At 40.9% G+C, this 27,819-nt stretch overlaps 1 protein-coding gene across 2 annotated transcripts in view; it reads right to left on the bottom strand.

Moving 5' to 3' along the window:
• Positions 1-27,819, bottom strand: part of TMEM117 (transmembrane protein 117) — a 217,142-nt gene that overhangs the window by 7,762 nt on the left and 181,561 nt on the right. For both annotated transcript variants that reach the window (XM_086740017.1, XM_086740015.1), the window contains one exon: positions 4,690-4,819. In XM_086740017.1, the coding sequence (XP_086596143.1) occupies positions 4,690-4,819 (130 nt within the window). The remainder of the gene's footprint in view (positions 1-4,689; positions 4,820-27,819) is intronic.

Genomic DNA, 27,819 nt, shown 5'->3' with positions numbered 1-27,819 from the left:
ATGTTTGAGCAGTGTGCATTTTTAAAAAGGCTGATAAGGCCTACGTGGTGTTCAGTCCACAATCCCACAGGCAGCTGATTTACTGGGCAACTGAGGCAGATCTCACAGGTCCAAGTACCCCAAACCAGCTGCTGATTCTGGAGCATTTTTATTTTTGTATGTCCAGTCTGTAAGAAAGCGGTCATCTCCTAAAAAACAGATCTCATGTCCAGCAGTCCTCAGCATCTCTCCTGAGGTCAAGAGGAAATGTGAAAATCCCACTTTATTAAGGCTAGACTCAAATGGCCTCACACTGTGCAACTGCAGCCATAGGCTACTGTAGGAAATGTTGCCTTTAGACTCTTATCTCAATTGCAATTTGTGTCTAAAAACATTCAGACACCTCTGTAAAACATCCAGGTATCTTCAAAACATTTCTTCTGTGACGTTAGTGTTATTAGCTAGATACATGCATACAGACCACTCACAGCTGAAATAACCTGCAAATACTCTGAGGTTTTTTCATATCTGTGTGCATGGACAGCTTTGTTTTTACCTCTAACCTTTCTATTTTTGCCCACGGGCTCCCTTAGGCTTCCCTGTGTAGGTGATGCTTGGTCTGAATCTAGACACACTTTTGGTTTAACTCCACTAACCAGCCATCCTATGCACTCTCCAGTCATGAAGGTGATGATTCCTCCTTTGAGTGAAAGGGTGGTCTGTATAGATCAGCACTCAGAAACACGTCTATAAACAGCCAGAAAAAGCTCCCATTTGATACCCAAACCTTAACATTTCCTACCCGAAACATCCACATACTTGACAGCAGATGCTCTTGGATCTCCATTGTTGTGATTAAAGGGTACCAGCCTGGCCCCCTAGTGCCTTTTAACCATGAACGAATCTGAAGTAACCAAATTAAAGTTTTACACATTTCCCTGGGTATTATAGGAACTAGGATAGACTATGTATTTTCATAAACAGCAGCGCAAGAAGAAAACACACACATTGCAACAAACCATCTGTCAAGGGAAATCCAGATGAGTTAAGCAGATGCAGGAATTCAAGTTATTTTTTATATTCATAGATAAAAGCAGCTATCAAAACTGCTTTAAAAATATTTAATACTGAGATGCTTGCTAGGAGTTCCTAGATGCAAAGAACTTTGAGCAAAATGTGGTACTCAGCTACCAGTAAAAATAAGATGCTTTTGATAGTAACTTTAAAATCACACTGAAGCATATCAGCCACAGGCTGCAGATGTTAATTCAAAATTATTGTCAGCTTACCACATTCAGAAATCACAAGTCAGGTCAAGAAAGCATGTTATTAGTTTAAAGTAGCAAGATGGGTTAAAAATAATACACTTAGTACTGTTTTATTTATCTGCGTTTTTAGACATGGAGTTATGCAGAAGTAACATTTAATTTTTTTTCTCTCCGCAATCGCGAGCTTTATTTTTAAAAATATGAAAGATGAAATTCTTACATAGTCACTGAATTCAGGAGCTAAGACTTTAAGACAAAATAGCCAAAAAAAAAAAAAAAGCAACTGTCTTCAGACTTGTGATAAAATCAGGAGAGCTGGCAACACAGATCATGTAACTGTGAAATCCTTCATCTGTACAGAACCTGCATGAAGCCATTAAGCACACATCGACAGAAAGGTGGTTTAAAGTCCTTTACTCCTCTGAATGTCCTTGTACTTAGAGTAGTTTCTTTGTGGGACCGTTGTTCATTGGAGTAACCCAGCACCAAATAGGGCTGCTCGAGGGAGTCCTAGGGCTGCTCTTATTTATATCAATCAACAGTGAACAAAACAGACTGTAAAAGAACTTACAAAGAACAAAATTTGCCAGGAAAAAGGTGGTAAATGTTATTTCAGTCATGCATTCTTTCTCCTTGCTATTTGGGAGAAAAGGGTGTCCAGTTTCTACAAATCAGGGCACAGGTCACAGATTTACAGCTTTATTTTATCCCTCCAGCAAGTACTAAAATAAAAATTATTCAGGCCTTAGTCTTCTTTACCTGCTTGTTACTAAAAAGAAGTCACATGGTTAAATGTAACATTCTTGATCCCATGTATTAAACAGGGCTGAAATACAGCAGGCATCTTGCCATTATCAGTGTCCCACCCCCATGCTGTCTGCTGCCACTGCATTCGTGTGCATCACTCTACTCTCAGTTTAGATTGGATACATTCATCTTTATATGCATATATTGAAACAGTTCTTTCTTTCTTTCCTTTGTTAGCTCCTTGATTTGAGTAGAAAATTACAAGTATCTACACAGCCACACAATAACTAGAGTTTGAAAATTATCCAAGATGATACCCTAACCTAAGACAAGAACTGATGGCAAGAACAGATGGTTCAAGCAAAACTTACCCAAAGGGAGGTTCCTGTGCCATGTGTTATGGCTGTTTATTAGATCTCCTAAAGGGTGGTGTAGCACCGAGATAAAACAGGCACTCAGTAGACAGACTACGTGACGTGCAGTCAAATGGATTGATTTGTCTACAGAATCTAATAAATGGATCTTGTTAATGCTGAGCAGGGAAAAATATTCCTCAGCCCCTATTCATTAGCTCATCCTCATTAAAAGAACTCCTTCTCGCCAGAAAATCAGAAAGACCTCCAGTCCTCTCTGCAGAAGACATTGGTTTCTCTTGGTTGGTCTGTTTTCAAACAGCAGCACCGCTAGCAGTTGTATTTCTGATCCCTAATATATTTTCTTTGCTGTTCCTTATTCTTTGTTCTTCTCTGATTATCAACAGTATCCCTGTCTCTTCTAAAATGCAAAACTGTTCTTTGCTCTTCAGTCCCTCTTCTACCACCCATTGTTTCTCATTTACATTAATTATGTCCTGAGTTTCTGTATCCGATGGTGCAGCCCACCCTACCATGCCTCAGTTGTTGTTCATACTCCTCTGTGCACCCATTCCACTACTTCTCCTTATACAAAGGAATAACTGCAGAGCATCTGGGAACCTTGTGGGACTGAGCCCTCCAAATTCATGCTCTAGACTTGAGAAGCAGAAGTCTTTTTCACTGTCCCTGAATACCATGCCTGTAATTCACATAAAATATTTGATGGTTGTACTCTTTTTTTTTTCCTCTCCTTTCCCTTTTTGCTCACTTGGGAGAGAAAAATTTCTTCACCATGTAAACATTCCGAGTTGATATAAGGAAGATTCTTTTTACAGTGAGGGTGGTGAAACACTGGCACAGGTTGCCCAGAGAGGTGGTAGATGCCCCAACTCCCCAGAAACACTCAAGGCCAGGTTGGACAGGGCTCTGAGCAACCTGATCTGATTGGAGATGTCCCTGCTCCTTGCAGGGGGGATAGACTAGATGACCTTTAAAGGTCCCTTCCAATCCAAACTATTCTATGATTCTATGATTCTCTCACCCAAACTATTCTATGATTCTATGATCTCTCACTGACTATGAGATCATTTACTTCATCCTGTTCCATAAACTAGTGGCTCAAATAGTCTCACTCAGACGTACCTCAGCCCTTCTTTCTTCTTGCTGGCTGTCTGTTCTCTCAATATTCCAGCAGGATACCTACATCCAATTTTAAAAAACTTTCCATCCCCCATCTGTATTTCTGCTGGCCCATTTGCCTTCCCTCATTCAATAGCCAGCAGGTAACTTTTGCATTCATTTTCTCTTCTTTTCGGGTTTTTAATCTGATCACTCAGCTTTCTACTTTCTCTGCTGAAAATGCCTTTTCGGAGGCCTCATTCAGCCTATCTTGACTGAGTCCTGGGTTCATCATTCTTTTCTCCTTGGCACATTTTCTTCCCTTGGCTTTTGCTGCCTGGTGAGCTTGTGACTCACCTGCTAGCTCTTGGCCTTATCTTTGTACCATGTCTGAATGCTCCTTTTGTCCCTGCTCTGCAGGAGTTTCATATGGCTGTGTCATTGGATGCTCTCATCTATCTTATTTCTGTGCAGTATCATGTGCTGTGATTGTTTATATTAGCAGTTAAAGACCTCTGTCAATTCACACCTGCATTCTTTTGCTATCCGTTATTACCCACCTCTTCCCAATATAGAGACAGGAGTTGTGCTCCTTCTGCATAGCTGGAAGGCAAAACCAAGATATTTATCCCTATTTAACCTTATTCTCTTTTTCTTTTGCTCCTGTTATTAAAATACAGTCTCACAGTATGCAAGGATCAGGTACTTTTTATCTCTATATACCATCCATTTGAATAACTGCAGGTCTATTTTATTTGAGGTTATTTAACTGTCTGCTTCTGGTTAGATGACTGATGGAAGTATGGTTACGAGTGGCCTTTGCCAGATGAGAATGACCGAAGTTATGAAAAGATATTAGCATAAATCATAGCAAAGGCATCTGAAAGCATAAGAGATTTGAAAATGAAATAAGCTGTTAATTCCCCTGGAGAGTAATTTTAGATAAAAGATGTCTGAAGCTACACTAGGTATTACTTAGTGTCAGAAGGAGTTGCTGAAATCCATGAAAAACAGCAGGTCTCTCTGATATGTGAGATACAGTTTCCTCATTTCCTTGAGATGTTTATGTATGGATGATATGGATATGGACAGATAGATAGGAAAAAATAATAATCTGGGACACACACACACACACAAACTATGTGGTTAAGAACATGTTAGCATACATTTATTACACAGGAGCAGTTCACTGCGTGACTGTCACAATTTGTAAGATGACATACCTGTTATATGTATGTGATATTCCTCTTTGAAGATCTTTTGGAAATAAGGTAGTTTGAACTGCATGTGTGCAGATGGCAAGCCTGGAAGATTCACTTCAACATCACCCATAAAATGTGGAAACTCCCAGTCCTGTTAAAAAAAAAAGTAAGAGCCTAAATATAAGCCTTCATGGTACATTTTTGCCTTTTGAAATGTCTTAAATTAATAAAAGGAAAAGGTGCTATTTTTAAGCCTCCCATTATTGGATTTTATTATTTTAAGTTTGACTGAACCACTTGAAATAGAATACCTTGTTTATATTAGGTACTACAATGTGGTTTTTACTTTAGCTCTGTGTAATGATGTGTTTAAAAGTCCACTTCAGAATGACAATACTGAACCCACTGTACCAGCTGATAGTACAAAATACGTATATGCATATGAATACCTACATAGTGACCTTGCAATGCTAGTTACCACCTTTGGTAAACAGTTTACAGGTAAGAAATTGGCAAATGAAGGCCTGATCCCTTCAAACCTTTCATGTATCTCTATTCTACTTGTTCAACTTACAGGGTGTTTTCAGTATTCGTCCTTAATACATCTAAATAAACACTCCCTGCAAGTGAAGGCTCTTCAGCGTAATCTGCCTGAATCAATCCAAGCTGTTTTCTCCACTGCTGTATTTCAGCTGACAAGGTAATGCTGGAATTGTGGAAGCTCTTACCTATCATTATGCCTATTTTGGTAGCATGCAGTAACCCAGCTGAGGAGGAGCTTCATTTAAAGGAAGTTTTTGCTTGGTTATCTGCACTCACCATCAATCACTTGAAAATGGGTATAATGACGTGGCTCATTACAGCCAAAAAGGAAAGTCTAGCAACAGCGCTAGAATCACTACGCTTACTGCCAGAGCAGTTACTCCATGTGCTGCAGGCTGTTGGTGATCTGCTCTTAAAAACATACTGGCCCTGCTCCCATGCATACCCCTGGATTTGTATCCCACAAGTTAGTGCAACAAGCACCTGAATTACTAAAAATAAGATAAAGGAATCTGAAATGTGAGGAGCTCTGTCAGTGGCTGGTGCTTCCTTCACGTGAAAACCATTCCAGCACAGCCATCTCCCCAAGAGAACCAATTCAAATTTTTCTTTCAGTTTTATAAGGCTGGAAAGTTTCCTACCAGGGTAATGAGGAAAACAAAGTATTCAAACCTAAGAATCATGTCTGAAAGGTAAATCACTATATATGACTTAACTTCCATGAATTGCTAAGCAGCTCTAACATTTTCTACAGTGGAAGGGAAATGGAAGAGTCATATCAGCAGGGAATAGCATGGCCTAGAGACTAACGGCAGCTGATTTGTGCTAATAAATACATTGCGATACAGAGTTAGGTGGTTTAACAGGAGTACAAGCAAGGAGAAAACCTGACCCTCTGTACCTGGTTCTCAGTGTTCACAGTGACACCAAAAGTACCAATTTACAGATGCAGAAGATAAGAGAAATAAGGATGCTCTCCTTTTCCCTTATCACTAATGCAACACATGCACTCCTGGGCATGAGGTGTGGTAATAACTGCCCAGCTGCACCAGCCCTTACACGGCATCTGCAGCCATCCCCTTACTGGCGGTAGATATTTTAAAAGTGCCCAAAGATAAACATTTTACGGGTGTACACTCTCAGTTCGCAGTATCTTATATACGTCTCTGGACTGGTGTCTCATGTTAAGTCATACACACTCTCACCCAGGAATAAACTGGAAGAAATACATTACATATTCCTGAAGATAAACAAATGGAGAGCTGTGGACTCTGCATTAGAAATAAGTAAATATTGGACTATAAATCCAGCCTCCCACTCTTACCTTGCCCCAATGCTCCTACTGTGCCTTTTGCTGATTTACAGATAAAATTCCACTGCACAAAATTTTGTATTGGACTGTGTCTTTGCATCTGAGTTTTTTAAAAAAGTTCAGTATTTTTTCTGATCTCTATGAATAGTACCTGATAATGAGTAACTAGAATACCAGCTCTGTCAGATGTGCAATTTACTGTATTCTTTGTCTCAGCAAACAACTTCTGAGGCTGGAAAATATTTCATAAGAAAAAAGCAAAACAGAGAGATCCAACTCCAACAGTGTGCTGCTGTTTACATTTTAACAGACAGGTGAGTGGAGAGCCCATTAGAAAAATACATATTTGACACTGCAAACTACAGCTACCTTTCACATTTTCTACATGTATACCCCCCACTGTATGAAGCATGCCTGAATTGTACCATGACCTCTACTACCCTGCAGCCCCATAAGATGGTATTGCCATTGCTAGAGAGATGGGCACGGGCTAGCACTGGACATCTCACAGCTATAAACAACTCACTGGTGCTCAGCTAAAGAAATGCAGATCTGGGGCTGGATGAATCTGCTTTTGTGGGTAATGAGGAGATCAAAGAAGTATCTAACAAACATGAAAAGCCCTGTGTATAGCAAACCTGGCTGTAATGTGGAGCTTCAGATCAGTGAGGAAACAGTAGGGTCTAAAAGTGTGTTAGCAAACACAAAAATGCTCCCGAGTAGATTCTAGAGTGAGGAAAAAGAAACCATCAGGATGAACATCATATCCTTCCCAGCAAAGGACTCCAGATGGCAATGACATCCCCACCGACACCCACCAGACTGAAACTGCCCATTTCAGGACCCACAGGAGCAAGGGGAGGGTGGACAAAACACCAGGAAAAGCAGTAGAAGCTGAAGGTGTGTGTATAAAAATTTTGGCATTATTATTATTATTACTGCAACTGATTCAGCACAGAAGTATTATTTTCTGTAATAATTAGATTTCAACTAATGATTCTTGGATTATGCTGTTAACATTTAAATTATACTAATAATAAATTCTTGGTTTTATCTATAAGTTGTTTCTTCTTCACCCTTAAATGACATTTTGAATGTAACACCTCTATCGGTCTGATTATAGAATCTGCTATTTAAGAACAGTCACACTAGAAAAACAGAAACAAAATAAAAAGCCAATGACAAAATAAAGCAAAACACAATAAAATGTACTTGAAAGTAATAGAAAAAAGGAAACTAAAATAATGAGTTAAAAGCTACTGACCTCCATGAAAGTCAATACAGCCAGAGCACTTAGGAAAATGAAGCTTCAATTTAGGTGATTAAATAGCCTTTGGGGCTTCATTTGGCTCACAGCTTTGGTACATGTGAGTGTGTACTGTCCAGGTAGTGACATTATCACCTGCGAACATATAGCTGTATTATTATTATTATTATTATTGTGCAGGTGAAGAGCAGATTGCTACTAACTTTTCAGGCTAATGCCAAAATATGGTTGTCAAATCCAAACCCAACAAAGTGGCCATTTTGCTATCTGTATTCTAAGAAACTATTAAAAATCTTTTGACTGTTACCATTTTTTTCCTTACTGACAAACACTAGACAACTTAATTTTAGCAATATCCAGAGGATCATTTTTCCAAGAAATTCAAGATGCCTAGTAGGAATAATCTACATCATTTATTAATAGGTACACTAATAGCGCAAATGTACAAGCTCGTAAATCTAACTGCTTCCTTCTCTGGAACACAGCTCAGGTCTGCATCATGCTTTCATACACGGTATTTTCTCTCCATGGTCTCTGATATCAGTCCATGCTCACCTCTGGGACATGAGTGACATGCTCTACAGTTCTCAGCTCATAATTGTGCAAAGTTCACTTGATCAGCTTTAGTCCTTATTGCTGAGGTGCCTGTTCTCTGCCATATCAGGGATCTCATTAGAAACTGGGCCCAAAATACCGTATTTAGAATGTATCTCTACTTACAGAGTTTGAAAAATAAAGCCATACAACCACAGTGTTAGCTCATATTTGTATCTCTTATACTGCCTGAACAGATTGTTCATGCTTTAAATCCATCAGCATCGAATTTCTAATATTGATCTACTTCAGTGGTTTCCAACCTGGAGCGTCTGCAGCATACTTCTACACAGTTTAGGAAGAAGAAACCAACCCAGAACTAGCAGGCTTAAATCAGCTGAGCAGAGGTCTCCAACCTCACTGGCAAGTTTTGTGGGATGTGCAAATCAAGTGAGGTTATTGCCTCATTTCACTCTAGTCATGAGGAGAGGGCAGCCAGAGGATTAATTTAAGATCACTGCGGGGTTCATCCTAGTGTTGCAGTGGGCAAAGGAAGCACCTCTGATTTCCTTCAGCTACCTCATTAAACCCAGAAACACAGACAAAACTGGATGCTGCAGAAGAGGAGACAGAAGTACTTTGATTTTTCTCCCCTTTGCTTCTAGTTCCCCACACCAACCGAATGCACACACGCTGCTGCAATGGCAGGTGTCGGTTTAGGATCCTACAGTGGAGTTGGTGGCACTGATTTATTATCTGTTTAAGTAAAGATATTTTCAGTAATGCTAAGGAGCATCAAAGCCACACTTTCCTATATGATCTGGCCCTTCTCTGCCATCACATGAGGAAAAGAGAAGGCATTGCCTGGGGAAGCCCTGTCCTGACCCCGAGCTAGGACACGCAGCTGCCCTGGGGCTCCTGGCTGGCTACTGGTGAGGCTGCTCAGGGGCATGCTGGCAACACCCAGTGCCCTGGCTGGCTGCAGGATTGCCCCTTGCTGTTTGGTGGCTTTTACTGCAGGCTCTGGGCTGTGCCTCCCAACCCCGGAGGACCAGGACCAGGTGCTGGCAGGATTCAGCACGGATCATAAGCTGGCTGGGAGTGCGACGCTAGCTCTCCACAGAACGCATCCCACGCTTCATGCACACATGACCCCATGTCCCTCAGCCACCAGTACCTTTCCACCCAAGGAAAGCTGCCACAGAGAAGGTGGAACTGGGATTAAAAGTTGGTAATGATTAATATTAAGCAAATGCACCCTGCTTTCATCTCTCCTCCTGTCTGAGTGTAGCTCATAGGGTGTTTGGTACACAGGAAATATGAATTAACACTAAAAACAATACAAACACTGTTCTGATATAATAATGAAATAGGACAATCACACACTGAATATTTCTGCTTTGAATAGTGATGATATACACTATATTTACTGCTAGGAACACATTTGTATTTTAAAGCCCTTAGAATAATAAATAAACAAAAATAGAGGGAAGGAACTGAGAAAATGCATATATGAATGCGTATATGTGTTCTTGTTCCAGAAACTGCCTATGGCAATTTTTATTTAATTCACTAAAATCCTTTTAACTTCTGAGGTAGAAAACTGTGCATTTTCAGGTATCTTTGCATGTCTTAAATAGCTTTGTTTCAACTCTCAGAACACAGCTGACAGGCAGACGGCTAGAGGAAATTTAATGAGAGGCAATGGCTGTATATTTTGCGAGTGTTTGAAGTACGAAATGAACAGCTGGAATTCAGAGTCAAAGGCCTGACTCCTCTGTGGTTATCTCTAACTTCAGTGCAGTGCTGCAACTTGCAGCAATCTCTGTGGCTGAGATCTCTGTGGCTGCGAGCTGCTAAAGTACAAACATCATTTTAATATTTCATTCAAAGATACATACGAAGGGAAGTCACCAGCCATGACTAGGAATCACTTCTATGCCTGTGAGATCAAATCTACCACTCAGTTTCTGGCCTCCTGTTCTTTGCCAATACCTGATTTAAATAGGAAGGAAGCTTAATAGTCACTGCAGTTTTTAGCCCTCACTAAACCAAAACCAGACATCTACTCTTAGCATTACCACCTGCATACTTGTATGGCTTCAGTGGGGCTACTTAGCTGCCACAGTGAAAACGGCATGTTATTCTTCAAAAGACCTCCTGCTTCACATTGGTGCTACCGGTGCTAATCTATTCATAGTTTTCAAGTCCAGAAAGTGTTGTTTATCTGCTGATCTCTTCTGGCTTCACCTGCTTGGATTGTTATTGGTGATAACAATCACAAAACCCCATCAGGAACTGGAGCACAAAGTCCCTAATTGCAGACACAGCTACACCTTTTATCTTTTAGTCTTGATTTAAATAATTCAAAATATGGAAAATCCACTCTAACACTAGAGTAATTGCTTCAGTTGAGCTCCAAGCTGCTGAGACAGAAGACTGAAGACAGCTTCCAGGACTAGACACAGGTATGGAAAGGCCATCCCTGCAATTTATGGCAATGTAAGGCATGGACATACCCACAACCTTGCTGTCATTCTGCATGATCTTTATGCTCCGTTCCTCCTCAGTCTTTGCTTAGTTTCTTCTAGCTCCTGGCCTTTCCCTAGAACCAACAGTGCAAGTCTTGCCCATTTTCTCCCTTATTTACGAAACATGACAGCAATAACTCCCTCCTTGAGAGCTAAAGCAGCAATACGGCCTCTCTTTTCAGTGTGCTTGGCCTTGAACGACCCCTTCCACTGAAAATTCATTACAGAATCCTTTAGTCTATTATCCATTTCTGCTTATTTAAAGGCAATAATTCCCAGGCCACTCAGGTCTCAAACAAGCCCTGGTCTCTGCCTTTTGAATTTACACATTAATGGATTCTGAGCCTAGACAAAACTGTGTATGCACACGTCCTCCAAACAGTGACCCTCGTTACTAAAATGTCTGAATCAGTATTTAGCTTTTCCACAGCAAGCTCAAAATAATCTCAAAATTTCAGACCACTTAAAATAAGAAGTGCTTGCATGTCATGTATCTATGCCTATGCACACTAGCAGATGCTTGATTTGTGATAGATGGTACTCCCTGTCTCTCCCTGTGACTATAGCTTAGGTATCATCTTCTATTCACTCCTCAGAACCTCGTAGTGCCTTGATACTGCAGATCTGTTCTGCATAACATATCACAGATATGACAATTCCTATCAAACCCCACAGCTAAAATTCTTATCGAGGCTCTCATCATCTGCTGTTCAGTTACATTGGCATCTTTCCCTCTGGCCTTCACAAGTGCAGTTGTTCTCCACCGATATGGAAATGCTGCTGCAAAGATCACTCTTAGTCTGCTTCTTTGACCGTGCCACTCTTTCCTTTGATCAATTAAAATATAGGCCACCTCCTTTCATATTCAAATCCCTTCAGATCTTTCACTACCCTAGGTACAGACTGCCTATATGACAGTTTCTCCTTCAATCAGCCTATAAATTCAGGCTATGAATCTTTTCTCTATTTAAAGAAACTTTTCCCTGTGCAGTTCCCTATCAGCTGCAGAGCTTTCTCCTTTATAACTCTGCTGTCTATGAGAAAACATGAGCACGTCATCCGTTCGGTATCCTGGATTACCTGACCAATGAAGTCACCATTGCTTACACTCACCTGTCTACTCCTGGCTTTTCTTTCACAATGGAAAGCTCTAGGACTGGAGTTGCATTCTGGTTGTCTTTGAGTGTCACCTAGGACAATACTGTCCCAGTCTTTAGTGACCATTGCTAGTTCCTTGATAGGACAAATATTGCCAGTAGTGTGAAGAATTAATGGCTATTCATTCTTTCTGTTACATTAGAAACAAATTGTGTTTGAAAACATGCCAGTGCACAAGGAAGGACTGACACTAGAAGCTGTTATATCTCGAGATGTGTAGTGACCAGGAAAATCAGGAATCACCATTTCCAGCTGAGGGCAAGGACTGTTCTTTCTTACAGCTACCCTTCAAGCTTTACCTGCTTGTGAGAGTCAAAGAGAAGCAAGGTGAAACAACTTTATCCATGCCAGAGGTGCAGCAGACATCACTAAGCACAAGCCTTTGGGCATATCCAGGATGTTCTGGCAGCAAGTCTACCAGTTTTTCCATCAGGCTAGTGTAAGGTCTCATATATCTCAGTGATACTGTGAAGTTCCGCCTTTTTGTAACTCACTCTCACCTGTTGATTATCTATTCACAACTGCTGAAAATGCTGATTAAAAAAAAAAAAACTGCTTCAAAGTAAACTTTCTTCTATTTTGTCTCTAAGTTCCTCCAATTTTTCTAAGACTTTCTCTTGATTTACTGTCTCACTCATGTGTGATCTTGGTTGAGCTAAATAGCTATCAGGTAATTCTTCTCTATTAGAAACACCAGTGTGAGCTTTTCCAGTTAATTTTTGAGTCTGATAAGCTGCTAAATAAAGTGGTAATGTTACAATATTGTGTACTTGTAAGAGACAAAGAAATTGGCTCCTGCATAGCAACTGTGTCTTGTTCCCTACATGAAACTTCCCTAAACCACCAGCAAGTCAGTCGTAATGGTTTCTGTAACTACCTCAGCGACACACTTTATGAAAGCCATTTCTGTGGTGAACAGGAGAAATGAACACTCACTAATAGTATGTAATACTTATATTTACAGATTTCCTGAGACTGCAGCTTGTTGTCAAGGAAATAACTTGTGACAGAGCAGTTAATCTTTCTGCCACCCTAGAAGACCAAATATCTGACTATGATATGGAGAGTAAAAATAAATTTTAAATAGATGGCTACGTAATCACCTTGAACAATATTAGTATATATGTACTAATGCATGAACCATTGCATTGTGGAATACATACTCACATCGCAGCCAAACAATCATATGAAATCTGGAGCATTTCAGGTTTTGCAAAGACTGCTAATGCCACTTGTACCTATTTGAGAACAGTAAGCTCTACTTAGAGTTCTGAACTAATTTTGCATTAACGCAACTATCTCCAGCTAATTTCAGATGCATTAAAAAGCACATTGTCCCTTTCTCTTTTCAAATACCCACAGACAGGAATTTCCTTGTTGCCTGATATCCAAATGGTGTTTTTCAGTGTTGCCTAAACCCAAGAAGATAGATTTGCAGTAAAATACCTGAGAAGATATTTTCCTCCCTGGGAGCTTTGCAACATAATAAAAATAGTGTTATAGAAATGAAAAGTATCTATCTGGAGCAAGGGGATTACTATATGTTGCTCACTGTAGATGGAAAGTATATCAGCTGCCTCAGTGTTAAAAATAGATAACTGAGGAGCTCTTCTGTTCTGGACAAAATTCCTTCAGATGTTACGTGCTCTGAAGAGTTCTGAGAAAATGTGGGGCCGGTTACAAACAAAACTATAAGCTTGCCCTTTGGTGTTAAGCATGATCTGAAGTGGCAGGTTTGGTCCAACGGTCTCAGTTTGAAATTTTCATCCGGCTTGTTCTGGTTTAGCTGTAACTGTAAATCACACGTGTGCCTTTGCAGGGTTCAATTTGCTGTGATTAAAGTAGTGAAACAGTAATATTAATTTTCTGTTGAAGAAAAAACCAGGATTATATGCTGCATTTGACTGATACTGAAAAAATGAATAGAGCTTAAGATGACAGAAAGTGAAAACACTGGACGCATATGAAACGCAGGGAGAAATGTGTCTCATAAATTTAAATGTGGGGTTTGCAAACAAGTCAGTGCAAATTCAGTTTCCTTTAAAAAAAATCAGTAATAACTCCTTTCCAAAATTATTTTCCTCCTTATAACTTGTGCTAATTACTATACCACTTTCAATATATAAGGAAAAAGGAAACTGTGTGCAAATGTTGAAAGAAGAAAGGCTGGCTTTGCAAAACATGGGGCTCTGCACTTAACTTTTTATTTCAGGGACAACAGTAATATGGAATATATTTGGTCTTCCCAGCTCCCTCTGATGTTTTTTTTTAGTTGAAGTTAAAATAATGTTCTGTGTCCTGAGTTTTAGCCTGCTAATAGGATTAGCAGCGGCAGCATACTGTACTTGCGAATGAGTTGCCTTCGCTTCCTGAAGGCAACATATCCCGCTCCTGAACTCCTCCTCCAGACTCCCCCTCTACCCCTAGTTTTATCTTCAAAAGCTGTGGTGTGGCCATTAGACACATCTGTTCCCAAGGTAACAGCAGCTTCTTTGGTATCAGTTGGGGCGGCAGTATGAAACGCATACATCACGTTTGCATAGCCATTATGTAAACACATCTGGGTAGCAAAAGAGGATATAAGGAAACACATAAAGCTTAGATGTGCACGTAAAAATAAAATCAGCTTTGCTTGCATATCAGTATCTCTGGAACGTGTTTTCCAACTTTCATCAACAATCTGGAATACAAGTGAAAATGGATATATGTTATATGGTCACTTAATTTGTCCATTCTTATTTGCATTGTACATGCTGCCAAATCAGTCTCTAATGTTTATTGTGTGGATTAGACTGACATTCACCAGGATGGGAACTAGCATACAGCTAGGTCCCTTGTAGCCACCTACACTTAGGGGCCCTGAGCTTCAAGCTGAATCATACTCGGGATTTTTCAGCTGAGTCCCACTCCAGAAGTCTGATGAACCACTCACAGCTCATCAGTACATGTCACAAAGCAGATATCCTTTCTCACACTGAAGTTCTTCAGAATATACAAGTCCTAACTGGCAACAATGGCTGGTCTAATGACTTCTGAATATCTTTTCTGTGTTTGTCATGATCTTCCTACTTTTCTCCATGAATCACAATAATTTTAACAATCATATGAGACAGTTTCCCTAGACTCCCTCACCAGGTCAGGAAGCTAAAAAACAGAACACTAAACGAGCTGCTTTGCTGAGGTGGATCCTCATCAAATGGGAGCATCTCCCTTCACCACCTGAAATTAAAACTCATTACAAACCACTACATATTCCAACATAATTTGAATGGAATGGCCCATCCTTCTGATAGAAATGGAAGAATTTCTGGAAAGTACAAATCCATGAAAACAAAAGGAAAGAACCTTCTTAACTGCGCTGGTGTGAAATACAGACTCAGTCTGGTACATGATATACAGATCACCAAATTCAATAACAATGGACCCAGGAAACTATGTTTGACCACAGAACTAAAACTGCCAGCTCAGAGTCCTCAACAGCTTGTGGTGCCCAGAGAGTTTTCTGCCTTACAGTATCCCCTCCGAGACTGAGATGTTGAACAGCAACTGGGTCTTTATCAGCCACCTAGATAAGTAAAAAAAAGGGCATGAACACAAAGACGGTATGCCTAAACTCCAGTTTAAGACAAGAGACTGAGAAAGATAAAATGAGAAGTTCTCACACTGGTAGCAGTCCCATCTGAGATGATTCTTGGTGAGTACAAAACTCAGCACTGGATCAAGGCTTCAATGTGCACTGTGTTTTTACAAGTGTACTAAATTCTAACTGTATTATTCTATTCTATTAAATAGCTACCCAACTTCTAAAAGAAGACATTCTTTAATTACAAAACAATTTACTGAATCAGACATCAAACATACTCATTTTCATCAACACACAGAAGCAAAATTATAGGAAAATCCAGCTGCTAAGAACAACTATAAGATCTTTGCCATAAGATACCCTTTTTTTCATTGTATTGTACACCATTTGATGAAAGGAACTCTGAGAAAACTAAGAAAACAATAATCTCCCTGTGTAAGTACAGGTCTACTAGTGGTATTATTTTCAGTAATAATAAGAGGCTACATACAACTAGTGTGCTGCTCGGATTATTATACTGTGTTTTCCATATAGACCACAGCATTACATTAGTCATTCACTGCATCTCAGTGACATGAAATATCCTCTTATTACAGAGAGTGTATGTCACTTAATAGTTACAGAAATTATTTACTTAAGCTCTCCCCTTCCTATCTGCCCTCCCCTCTCCAAAAATCCATTCATTTTCTTATCCCTTGGGGGAAATGCTGCCAGTACTCTCTGTATGTTATGCATACATAAATTACATGCCTTAAAAAATGAACAAAATCATAAATCCCAAAAATATAGCCTCCAATGTGAATAAAAATTAGGGAAAATAACTCTTCTCTACAGCCTCCTCTCTGACCTCAATGCAAAAGCTCACTTCCTGAGTGTGAGAGAGAAAAATGCAATTTCAGCTTTTTATACCACAGCAATATATCTGTCTTTGCCAAGCCCATACAGAAAACATGAACTTCATCCTAAAAGGTTTTCAGTGTTTAGAAACCTCCTGGGAGAACTTGTCAAAAACACAGTGAACCAAATTCTAATTGCACAAACTCACTATGGTCTTGACAAACACAACAGTTTGGTTTGAATTTCAAAACTGTTCCCATCAAAATCCTTGGGAGCGGAGAGGATGTTGTTAAAGTGTTTTTTTGAATCTCAAAGACAAAATCAGAGGCTGGTGGTGTGCCCTGAATGAATTAAAGTGTTCTCCTAGTGAAATTTGAATCTAAATATAGCAACTATGCTGATCAGAAGGAAAGGCTCAATTATAATTTTTTAAAAATTACAGATCAGACAGGGTGGACAACATAAAAAGATCTGGAAATTCAGTGTAGATAAGAAATCATATATACAGCATTTGGCAGAAGCTTATCCAAACTAACAGACCCTTCTGAAGGATGCCCTCCTGCAACCCTTCTCTTCAGTCCTTATTTTTGATTTGCAAGAAATCCCTTTTCCCCCTCATTGCCAATATTACTTTTGGAAGACAACTTGCTAATATCCTTCCACAGGGAATTTTCTTTGGGGTCAACTGTAAGTGCCCCACAAGCCTCTCTTTTTGGAGTTGAAGATGGTCTCATCCAGCATCTGTTGTTTCAGAAATTTGTCTCTCTTTCCCCTACTCACATAACCTTACATCTCTGTAATCTTTGCCACTAACAATAGTACCTATGTGCTTTTTCCCTTACTGTGTTTTCTTCCATAACTTCCTTCTTAACATCTACAAGTGGCAGACTTAATTCAGTAGTTCACATTTTTAATTTTAAGAATTTTCCTGACAAAAGTTTTGGGAAATTACCTGTTGCCTGCTCTTGGAGACGTTGTTATGAGGGCAGCAAGCAGATACAGTGTGCTGCCAGCAGATAAATGCGTGGCTTTCAAATGTCCAAGTACGGCTCCAAAACTTGTAATTACTGGCATCAGTGAATCAAGGGAGCTACATTACAGCAGCTGAGTGATTACTCTCTCAGTGATTAATAGACAAGGTGGGGTTTTAAAGCAAGGTTCTGCACGTGTATATGCCTGCAGAGGAGAGGTAGATCTGTGTGTTTCGGGGGGAGTTCCAGTTTACCTCGCTAAAGCCATATAATGCAGACAGTTACTGAAACTTTCTGGTCAGGAAAATACAGAATTCAAGCATTATTTTCAATTGTTTAAAGAAATGCTAAATCAGTTTTCTCATCAGAGGATGCTGTTTTAGAGCAATTCACCAAGTCAAGATAATGAATGAGCTGTTCTTTCACAGCATTCCTCAAGGAGGAATTATCCCAAATGATATGGTTACTTAATACGAACATTTATAAAGGGACAGTCATTATGTGAATTATGTATTTTACATAATTTATTTCAACTTCCAGTTTATAGCAGCACTTTTATCTTTTTTCATTCAGTGATAAAAAAGGCATCAATTATAGTTCTCCTAGCATGTCTACAGAACAAATGTCTGCTAGCGAAGTTGCTGTGCTCATTCAAACATATAATTATACATCGGAGGGTCCTGGGCAATCTCCATTTGCCAAAATAATCAATAGATAAAAAATGCACACATAAATGTAGCAGTTTGGATATGAGAAATGCACTACAAAATATATTTAGGGGTGTGTGGTCTGTAGCAGTGCTACCTACCATGTGATGACTACTGGCTGGGCACTTCTGGTGTTAAATATGTAAATCCACTTAGAGCCCAGAGAGCAATATTCTTGCTGCCATGTTTGTGAAAAAAAAACCAGAGACTATTGCTTTCATCTCTCCTCGGACTCAGTACAGTTTTACTGAGGTTTATCCAGTTTGCATGTACAAAGCATGGCTTCAAAGCGTGCAAGTATGAAAGAAATATGAGCAAACCAGATTATAACAAGTATTACTGCAATTTCAAAGAATCTATAATCAGAGGTGGAGAGGTATAACGCAGGAAAGCAATTCAGAACCACACCACAGGTTATTATTACAGCAATGTGTTATTTAGGAATTAAAGACTACTGGGCTACTGGTCTGCATCAGCATGCCTGACAGCAGAGGTTGGCCAAATGTTGTGGTCTAGCTTAAAAGCAATTTCACTGGCTTCTACAAGAAAAAAAAAATCAAAAGCTGAGTTATTAATAAAATGACATTTGCTAATGTACTTTGGCAAAGACCCTGCTAGATCTTGCAGATGCTGAAAGGATCCGAGAGCTCCATCTCTTAGTCTTTCTACTGCAAACCACAGATATTCACAACAGACAGACTCGTCTGATCTGGGCTACAAAAAAAACACTAACTAGAACAGAAATTTTTAAAATCATGGCTCAGGTGAGCATTGTAGAAGATTTGAAGCTCCTACAGTAACACAGCGTGACGGATGCCTGAGGACACAAAGATCATTGTAACATTTCTCAATCTTCTTGTAATCTTGATCAACACAAAGGTTGATGAAAGTATCAACTATTCCTTAACAATTACTTAGAATGACCAAACCTTTCATAAGAAACACAAAATAACAAGTGCATGAGAGGTAGGAATTAACCGCTCCTTCCTAAAATGTTCATTACTTTTCCCACTCTCTTTTTATCTGCATTTCCCAACTTCTTCACTGAGTTTGTTCAGCTGCCAAACCTCTTCCTTTAAATGCCTCATGTCACTCTTGTATATTTTGTAGCAACCATTTAAGAAGCAAGCAGTAACATTTCCTTCTTGATAAACATATACAATTCCAGTATGTCTCACACACCTCTCACACTCTCACACCTAATTCTAAAGATTTAATTGTTTTCTATGAATCCTTCCTAGATACATGGAAATTCTTGTGTTAATAAAAAAAAACCAAAGGCCTACGAAAAAATTTATTTGACAGAAACCAGTTATTCACAGAAAACAGTTATTCAAGGCTCTGCTACTTAATTGGCACTAACGACAACAATCTACTTCCCTGCAAACAACACCAAAAGGTTTCACTGATTTTTTACACAGAGGATGGTGGAACACTGGATCATGTTGCCCAGAGAGGTGGTGCATACCTTATCCCTGGAGACATTCAAGGCCAGGTTGGATGGGGCTCTGAGCAACCAGACCTAGTCAGGGATGTCCCTGCTCCTTGCAGGGGTGTTGGACTAGATGACCTTTAAAGGCCCCTTCCAACCTGAACCATTCTGTGATTCTATGATTCTATTTCCATGACATAAAGTCAACCACCAATCATATATCTGATGTCTGAATTTATATTTTTATGACTGTGATTCTGCAAAAGGATTTCCACCAGAATGTGTTACCTTTTAGAAGTAGATCACTAAGGAAAACTGAGTTCATATTATCATTCTGACTTTAATATTATATGAATAATTTCCCCATAAAATATATTAATAATTTTATTTAATTTTCTTATACAACCTGGAGGCCATCTAGCCTGTATGCCAGTATAGGTCTATGTCTATATACAGTCATGGTTATCCCATCCCCAAGGAAATCTTTGTGGTGGGTTGACCCTGGCTGGACAGTGGGCGCACACCAAAGCCGGTCTATCACTCCCCCTCCTCAACTGGACAGGGGAGAGAGAACATAATGAAGGGCTCATGGGTCGAGATGAGGATGGGGAGATCACTCACCAGTTACTGTCACAGGCAAAACAGAGTCAGCTTGGGGAAATTAGTTTAAATTATTACCAATCAAATCAGAGAAGGGTAATGAGAAATAAAAGCTAAATCTTAACACATCTTCCCCCACCCCTCCTTTCTTCCCAGGCTCAGCTTCACTCCCATTTTTCTGTACCTCCTCTCCAGCAGTGCCGGGGGACAAGGACTGGGAGTTGTGGTCCATTCATCATATGTTGTCTCTGCCACTCCTTCCTCCTCACACTCTTCCCCTGCTCCAGCCTGGGGTTCCTCCCACAGCAGACAGTCCTCCATGATCTCCTAAGTGAGTCCTTCCCACAGGCTGCAGTTCTTCACAAACTGCTCCAGCGTGGGTCCCTTCCACAGGGTGCAGTCCCTCAGGAACAGACTGCTTCAGCATGGGTCCCCCACAGGGTCACAAGCCCTGCCAGCAAACCTGCTCCATCCTGAGCTCCTGTCTCCACAGGAGCCTGCTCCAGCATGGGCTTCCCATGGGCCACAGCCTCCTTCGAGCATCTGCCTGCCCCAGCGTGGGGTCCTCCCTGCTGCAGGTGGGTCTCTGCTCCTCCGTGGGCCTCCATGGGCTGCGGGCGCACAGCCGGCCTCACCATGGGCTGCACCATGGGCTGCAGGGGAATCTCTGCTTCGGTGCCTGGAGTACCTCCTCCCCCTCCTTCTTCACTGATCTGGGTGCAGGGCTGTTCCTCTCACATATTCTCGCTCCTCTCTCCACTGCTTTTTCTGCAGCGGTTTCTTCTCCCCTTCTTAACTATGTTATTAAAAAGGTGCTACCCCCATGGCTGATGGGCTCAGCCTTGGCCATTGGCAGGTCCATCTTGGAGCCAGCTAGCGTTGTCTCTGTTGGACATGTGGGGAGCTTCTAGCAGCTTCTCACAGGAGCCACCCCTGTAAGCCCCCTCTGCTATTAAAATCTCACCACACAAACCAAATACAATCTTCTAAGACTCTCACTTCTTTTCTGCACTTCCAGTAGCAATCTATGTCTTATAAACTCAGACTACTGGTAATTGATAGAATAAATAATTGCATTTGATGGATAACGTTGTCCTGACAGGCAGTCCCTTCAGCAATACTCACTGAGGTGTTCTTTACAGAAGAACCATCATAACTGTGTATATTTGCATTGGGACACGCCATGGAAGTTAATTGACTAGCTCTGTATGGGGAATGAAAATTTCATTTTTCAGATATTTTCAGTGTTCAAAGTTGCTTGTACTTACAAGCGCTATGTAAAGGAAAAGCAAGAGTATTATCGCTATAAAAATTCATATGAAAACGAGGTTGAGAAATGATGACATGGAAGTGGCTGTCTAGCAGCTCTGCTGAAACTCTCAGCCTCACCAGTATGAACTAGGCATTTTGCCCGTAAATTAACACAGTTGTGTCAAGTTGGAGCTGCTGTCTGAGAGAAGGCTAAAAATGGAGCCAGGGTGCCGGAGCACAGTCCTGGAGAGCTGGGAAGAGCCTTCCCTCTGGCAGTCTGAAATTCAGCAGGTGAACGGAGCAGAGGCTGGTCTTTCTTCTGGACCCCTCCCAACCACCAAGCGAAAGAGCGAGAAAACTCTGCGTGGGAAACACTGGTGATTTTCACCCTTCCCAGTCCTTAGGTATAGTTTATAAGTGCAAAAGAAAGAAATGCAACAAAGTGCACTACAAGAAGAGAGCTTTTGGGAGTTTATTTTGCTATTGAAATGCCACTAGAGGAATTCATACAACCCATACCATGAGGTCACTCAGTCAGCACCGCGGTGGGTGCTGTATAGGACAGGCAAAAATCACAGCACTGCTGCTTACTGTTCAAGTGTGCCTGTGTATGAAATGCTGATTTCATGTGCTTATAACTTTTCCAAATTTAACTGCTTGGGTTGAACACAGCCCATGCCAGCTGTCTGCCTCAGGCTGTTTTTTTTTTCTGTTTGGTTCTGTTTCTGTTTTAGGGTTTTGACATTTTCAGCTAGCACCATTCAAACACTTCTGAGAGCAAAAGGAAAGAGAAAATAAGCTGCTTTGCTTTGTAGAAATGCCTTGTGCTTTGAAGTAGAGACATATAGTTTAGCAAGGGAGTAACTTGGTGTCAGAGATGTGCCTTTTGCTTCCCTGTGAATATCTGCCCCAAACTGGAAGAGTTTAAGGTGCCTTTGAAAAGTCAATAATTTTCATCCTTGCAAGAATTCAGCTAAAGGTTCAGAAACAAGTATCTTCACAAACTGTGCATTGCTCAGCATGCCAAAGTGTCTCAGCTCCTAAAGCCCATCAGACTGTGAAACTGCCACTTTCAGAAGAGAGACAGAGCATCCTCCATTCCCCTTTTGCCTCCCACCTCCATTGCTGCTTGTGGCAGGACTCGGAGCTGCTCTGAAAGAGGGACTGAGCCAGCCCTGGCACAGCAACTGAGGGATGGAGAGCCAACTTTCCTGTAATTTCTGATCCCGAATACTCCGTATGCACACAGAGCCAGCCACTTGGAGCTGAGTAAAGACAGAGGCAGGAGGGCTTCCAGCTCCAGGTCTGAGTCTAGCAGGGATACAGTGGCCCAAGCCCCGTCCTCCTCCCTCACCACCAGCCCCCTCTAAGAGGCTGAGCAGAGAAGTGGAGAGACGTGAATCAGGCAAGAGGGTGGAGTGTTAGAAAGGATGGTGGGGATGGGAGCAGGAGGTTGGGACTGGCCGGCTAAGGAAAAGGGAATGACCTGGCAAGAGATGGAAGGGAGAAAAGGAAAGATTTTTATTTGGACAGCAGGTTCTGAGTGGTTGATTAGGATTCACTGGATGTGGAGACTAGAAATGAGAGAATGAAAGACTGAAAACGGAAATTGGATAAAAGCAATGGGATATATCACAGAACCAGGGATAAGGAGGACCCAGGATGGAGGCAGAAAGGGAGACAGGGAGGGAGGGCTTGGAAGTGACAGGAAGGAAAAAGCCAAGTCTGGGGACATGGTCAGAAAGTGTCAGTGCCTCTTTGGCTCTGGAGTTTGGAGTGGTCACCATGATTCCAATTATCACCACCTTCTGCTGTTATCAAGCAGATGCGAAGCCCAGAGGCAAAGTATGTGTCTCCTCCTCCTTCTGAAGTGGCTCACAGGAAGAAAAAACAGAAGCTGCTATTAGCAGGTAGCTCACATAGCAAACATCGGCGCAGGGGAGCTAACAGTTCCAGTACCCTGATAAGACAGATCAGATTCATATGACAGACTTTTGATTTTGAGGTTTCTATCTTTTTTTGTAAAACCTAAAGGAATGATACACACAGAAAGTTCTGTATTAAAGGAACCGTCTGGAGGTTTCAATGGTGAAGAATCATGAACTAGGAGATGTCAGGCCAAGGTTGTCTATACTGTGTGTGTATGCACGGTACAATCCGTACTTAGTTACATGATCATACACTGTTTGTTCCAGAGGACATGACACTTTTTCATTAAAGAGGATCTAACTTGTGATTGGGAGGTGGGAATATATAGTAACAGAGACCCCTGCAGTTCTCTGGCACTCTGCATCTGTTGCACAGGCTGGAAGGTGTGTGGGAGGAAGGGTGTAAACGCAAGAGACAGTAGAAAATGTGAAAATACTCACCTCTTGTTACGGCAGTCACTGCTACCAGGAGGAACTGAATTTGGCCAATTCTGCCACAACACGTCTGAGAGATACTCCGTGAATTCGCAAAACTAAAATTCCCAAGTAGTTATAAATGGTTTGCCATTTTTTTTTTACTGTGTAATTGCCTCAATATCCTACCTAAGCCTAGATTTGTTCAAGTGACAAGTGCCCATGGCCAGTATTGAAATCAATGAAAAGTGGATCTGAATATATCATCACCGGGGAGAAGAGGAATGGCTGACAGAATATCTGTAGGGATAGCAAAAGTCCTGTACTGCATAGCATTACCTAGATAGGACTGCCTAGTACTCCTTTAAGATCAGCATAAAAAGTAATTAGTCTTTTTTATGGAGCCAAATATATGACATAGTTATAGCCGTCATTCAAAACAAGCAAAGAAACTGCTTTTACAACCATTTGAATTCTCCAAGGGAGGGCTATCCGTAGAATAATACATAAGATTACATCAAGTAAATATGTGGCCCTGTCTGCTCCTAATGAAATAATATGCTAGACTCTCCTCCCTCAATTAGGTGAGTACTCAGCTAAAAGATGGATAATAATATACATTTTCATAATAATATCCTCAGATATCTCAAATTAGGAACCCTTTGACTTTAATTTCTTTGTGCCTTAGTATAAAATGTGGGCAATAATGGACAATAATACTCCTATTGTGAAGGCTATTGTGAAGATAAATACATTAATGCTTGAAAAGCCCTTAGGAGGTACAGCAATGAGTGTCACAAAAAAAAAAAAAAACCCATGAGGAAATGAACGATTTCATCTTCATATCCAGGTTTCAATAGTGTGCAGTAAGTAAGGCCTGGGGCCACACACTGCACAGAAAGGGTAAAACAAAATATTGAATAGCTTCTTATTAAGTGAACACCATTCATCCAGTGCAGCAAGTGAGACAGAGGTCCCATGGAAAAAAATGGGATATGAATAGATAATTAAAGATTGTATCATAATCCATACACTCAACAGGGGTGAAAATTTTATACTGGTGACCTTAATTCTGGCAATTCCTAACTTCTGAGTGCATGACTCTGCAGACTCAGTAGTGTTGTGTCATTTTAAACATTATTTTTTAATATGTTTAATTGTATTTTTCTTGCTTAAATAATCATCTGCTTGTTTCTGATGTTAGGTTTGTTTGTGTGATGCTTTTTCTTTCTCTCATCCCCTCTATCTGGAACACTCTGTCCAGGTATGCAAATCTTTGCAACCTGACCTTGAGGAATAGTAGGAGTTTGTATAATTTAGATTAGTGCAGTAATTGTTTGGCCGAGATGCCAGAAACATCCCCAAGGGTATTTAACATTCATTCAGAAGACATAGATGTTGCTTTGCAACTTAAGGTCAGGACAAAAGTACCAACTTGCAGCCAAGAGAATATGCTGCCACGCTCACCTGGGAGGCGGCTGGTGCAGCACCAAGCAGGCTGCCTTCAGAAATGGTATGGGGCACAGCCTGGTCAGTCTGAGAGCCTTCTCCGACACACAGTCTGCAGAAACTGGGTCGAATCAGGCTCGTCAAAAACTACACTTGTGATCTTGAGAAGGGACAACAGTTCTTTTTGCTTCCTCTAACTCTGGCTGCCTGATAAAGCAGATCACTTAATCACTTCTTTTTTTTGCCACCTACTCCTAAATAGATCATGTGCTGTACATGGGACCACTGCTGCTGTTGAGGATTGTTTCTTTAGAACCATAGAATCATAGAATAGTTCGGGTTGGAAGGGACCTTTAAAGGTCATCTAGTCCAACCCCCCTGCAAGAAGCAGGGACATCTCCAACTAGATCAGGTTGCTCAGAGCCTCATCCATCCTGGCCTTGAATGTTTCCAGGGATGTTTTCTTTCTCCACTTTGGGCACACAGTTCTGAAGTGGAATGAAATTTCACTATAAACTTAATGCATGCTGCACATTGTATATAGTCAAGCCGAAAGACCATCTAAGAGAACCTAAAAGCAAAGAGCCATCTAAGGATTATAGGATTATATCCTTAAATCCATAGTGAGATCCATTAGGAAGAGATGTACACTGGTTTCTCATTTTCATCTACAGGCGATAAAATGGATTACCTAGCCACAAATTTCCATCATTTAATTCCTCATGTGGTACTTGATGTGGGAAACAACATAATAGCAGAGCTCACTGAGAATGGATGGAGAGTGAAATCGAAGGTGGTTTTGTAAGAAAGGAAGAGCTACAATGTCTGTCCTGAAAGATGAAATGAAGTCACAGCCCAGAATGACCAGTACCAGCCAGAACACCTATAGTGTAGTCTTCTGGATTACTGAGTCATGTAATCCAGAAGATTCTTCTCGAAGAATTGGCTGCTTCAAGCTGGAGGTGGCCAGGCATGGAGCTGCAGCCGCTGCTGTGGAGCCCAGGCCCTTCTCTCCCTTACAGGGCTCATGAGTGCTTCAAACCATCCCCAGCAACCTGCTGCTTTAGGACATGGACTGCCTTGCTCAGGGCCAGTCCTGAAAGTGGTTCTTTCATTCAGCTATCTACCAGGGAGAAATGGATTCAGTACCTGGCGTAACCAAGTTCAGAGGCCCTGACAGCACCACCTTGCATTGGTCCATAACGGATGGTCCCCACCATGCCTGTGGCTGCCCTCCATGCTAACAAAGTGGGCGATGAAGGCATACGGAGCCAGCTGTACTTATCACATACTACCTGAGGTTGTGTCATTCCAGCATCGGAGGTACCAAGACAAGTTCAGCATTACTGGCTACTGCAGGAATTGAACACATGTTGGGGGAGGGAGGTGAAAAATACAGCTCTTTCCCGGTTTGATTAACATCATTCGTTGTCTCTGTTCATACTCTTTCAACAATAGTGACAATGTGTTAATGCACCTACAGCACCTGTTGGCTCGTGCAGGGCTCTAAGGAATCTTAATGAAAAATTATATTGCAAATACTGTCTTGGTACTAGGAAGAGATATAGAAGAGGTTAATTATTTGGGGACCAGCCGAGACATAGTACAGTTCAAAGTCAGCTGCAGCGTACTGCTGAGACTATTTAGGGGACTCCGTAGGCATGTTGATTTAGTTGCTCCGCTGCTCTAGCGGGAAACACAGTTTCACACTGTGTCATGCCATGCTGGTTCCTGATCTATCTGTCAGATGTGGTAAGTGTTATGCTGGGGAATCTTCTCTCCCTAATGAGCGAAGATGAACAGGCAAACACAGTCAGATTCCAGAAAAGAGAAACTTTTCAGCCTCTGAAAGTAGTAGACTAGAAGCTTGGTTGACTTAAGGCCACACTTACACAACACCTATGACCCACAGGGACATGAGGCCAAACGCAATACAGATGAGTAATTAAATGTTAATTCAAAATCAGAAACCATTGCAACTATAATTTCAAATCACTAAAAGCACTAGGGAATACTTATCCTCCTGTATACATATCAGCATGAATAACTTATTGATGGGTTCAATAAAGTCTGATTCTCACAGATGCAAAAATATCTGATGTACTCAGTATCTCAAGACACTCAGCCATTAACTACTAATGTCCCTTTTGTTATACAAAGAAAAGCAGCAGCTTTACAGAATGTCAGAAGAACTCAAAGGCAACAAAAATTAAGTCTTTTTGTTAACATCTCATATAACAGGCTTGAAACTTTCCAAGGAAGTATGAACAATTACCATTCAATCAGTTTTGCAGAAATAATGCAGTTAGACCAACATCATCGGGCATATTCTTGTTTCTGTTCCCCTCTAAGGTTTGATTAAGAGCAACCAATCTGGTTTTGCTCCTTCTCCTTGCTTGAACTCAGTACTGTTGCTAGGTGGATCTGTATGCCTAGATACAACCTGTCACTAAGTCCTGTAAATTGAGTATGCTGTGTAGCTAAATGTAAGATACGAATAGGCATAAAACTTGTCTTAAGGCAACACTCTATCTGGTGATGGTAAACTGAGGTTTATCTTTCCTATTTTAACTCACATGGTTGCATTTACAAATTGCATGCAATTCTATCACTTAGCAAACAGATGAACCAACT

Source organism: Chlamydotis macqueenii, chromosome 1 (genome assembly GCF_036417535.1).
Source record: "Chlamydotis macqueenii isolate bChlMac1 chromosome 1, bChlMac1.mat, whole genome shotgun sequence".
Taxonomy (NCBI): Eukaryota; Metazoa; Chordata; class Aves; order Otidiformes; family Otididae; genus Chlamydotis; species Chlamydotis macqueenii.
Note: the sequence above shows the minus strand (reverse complement) of the source record. Positions and strands in the feature narration are given on the sequence as shown.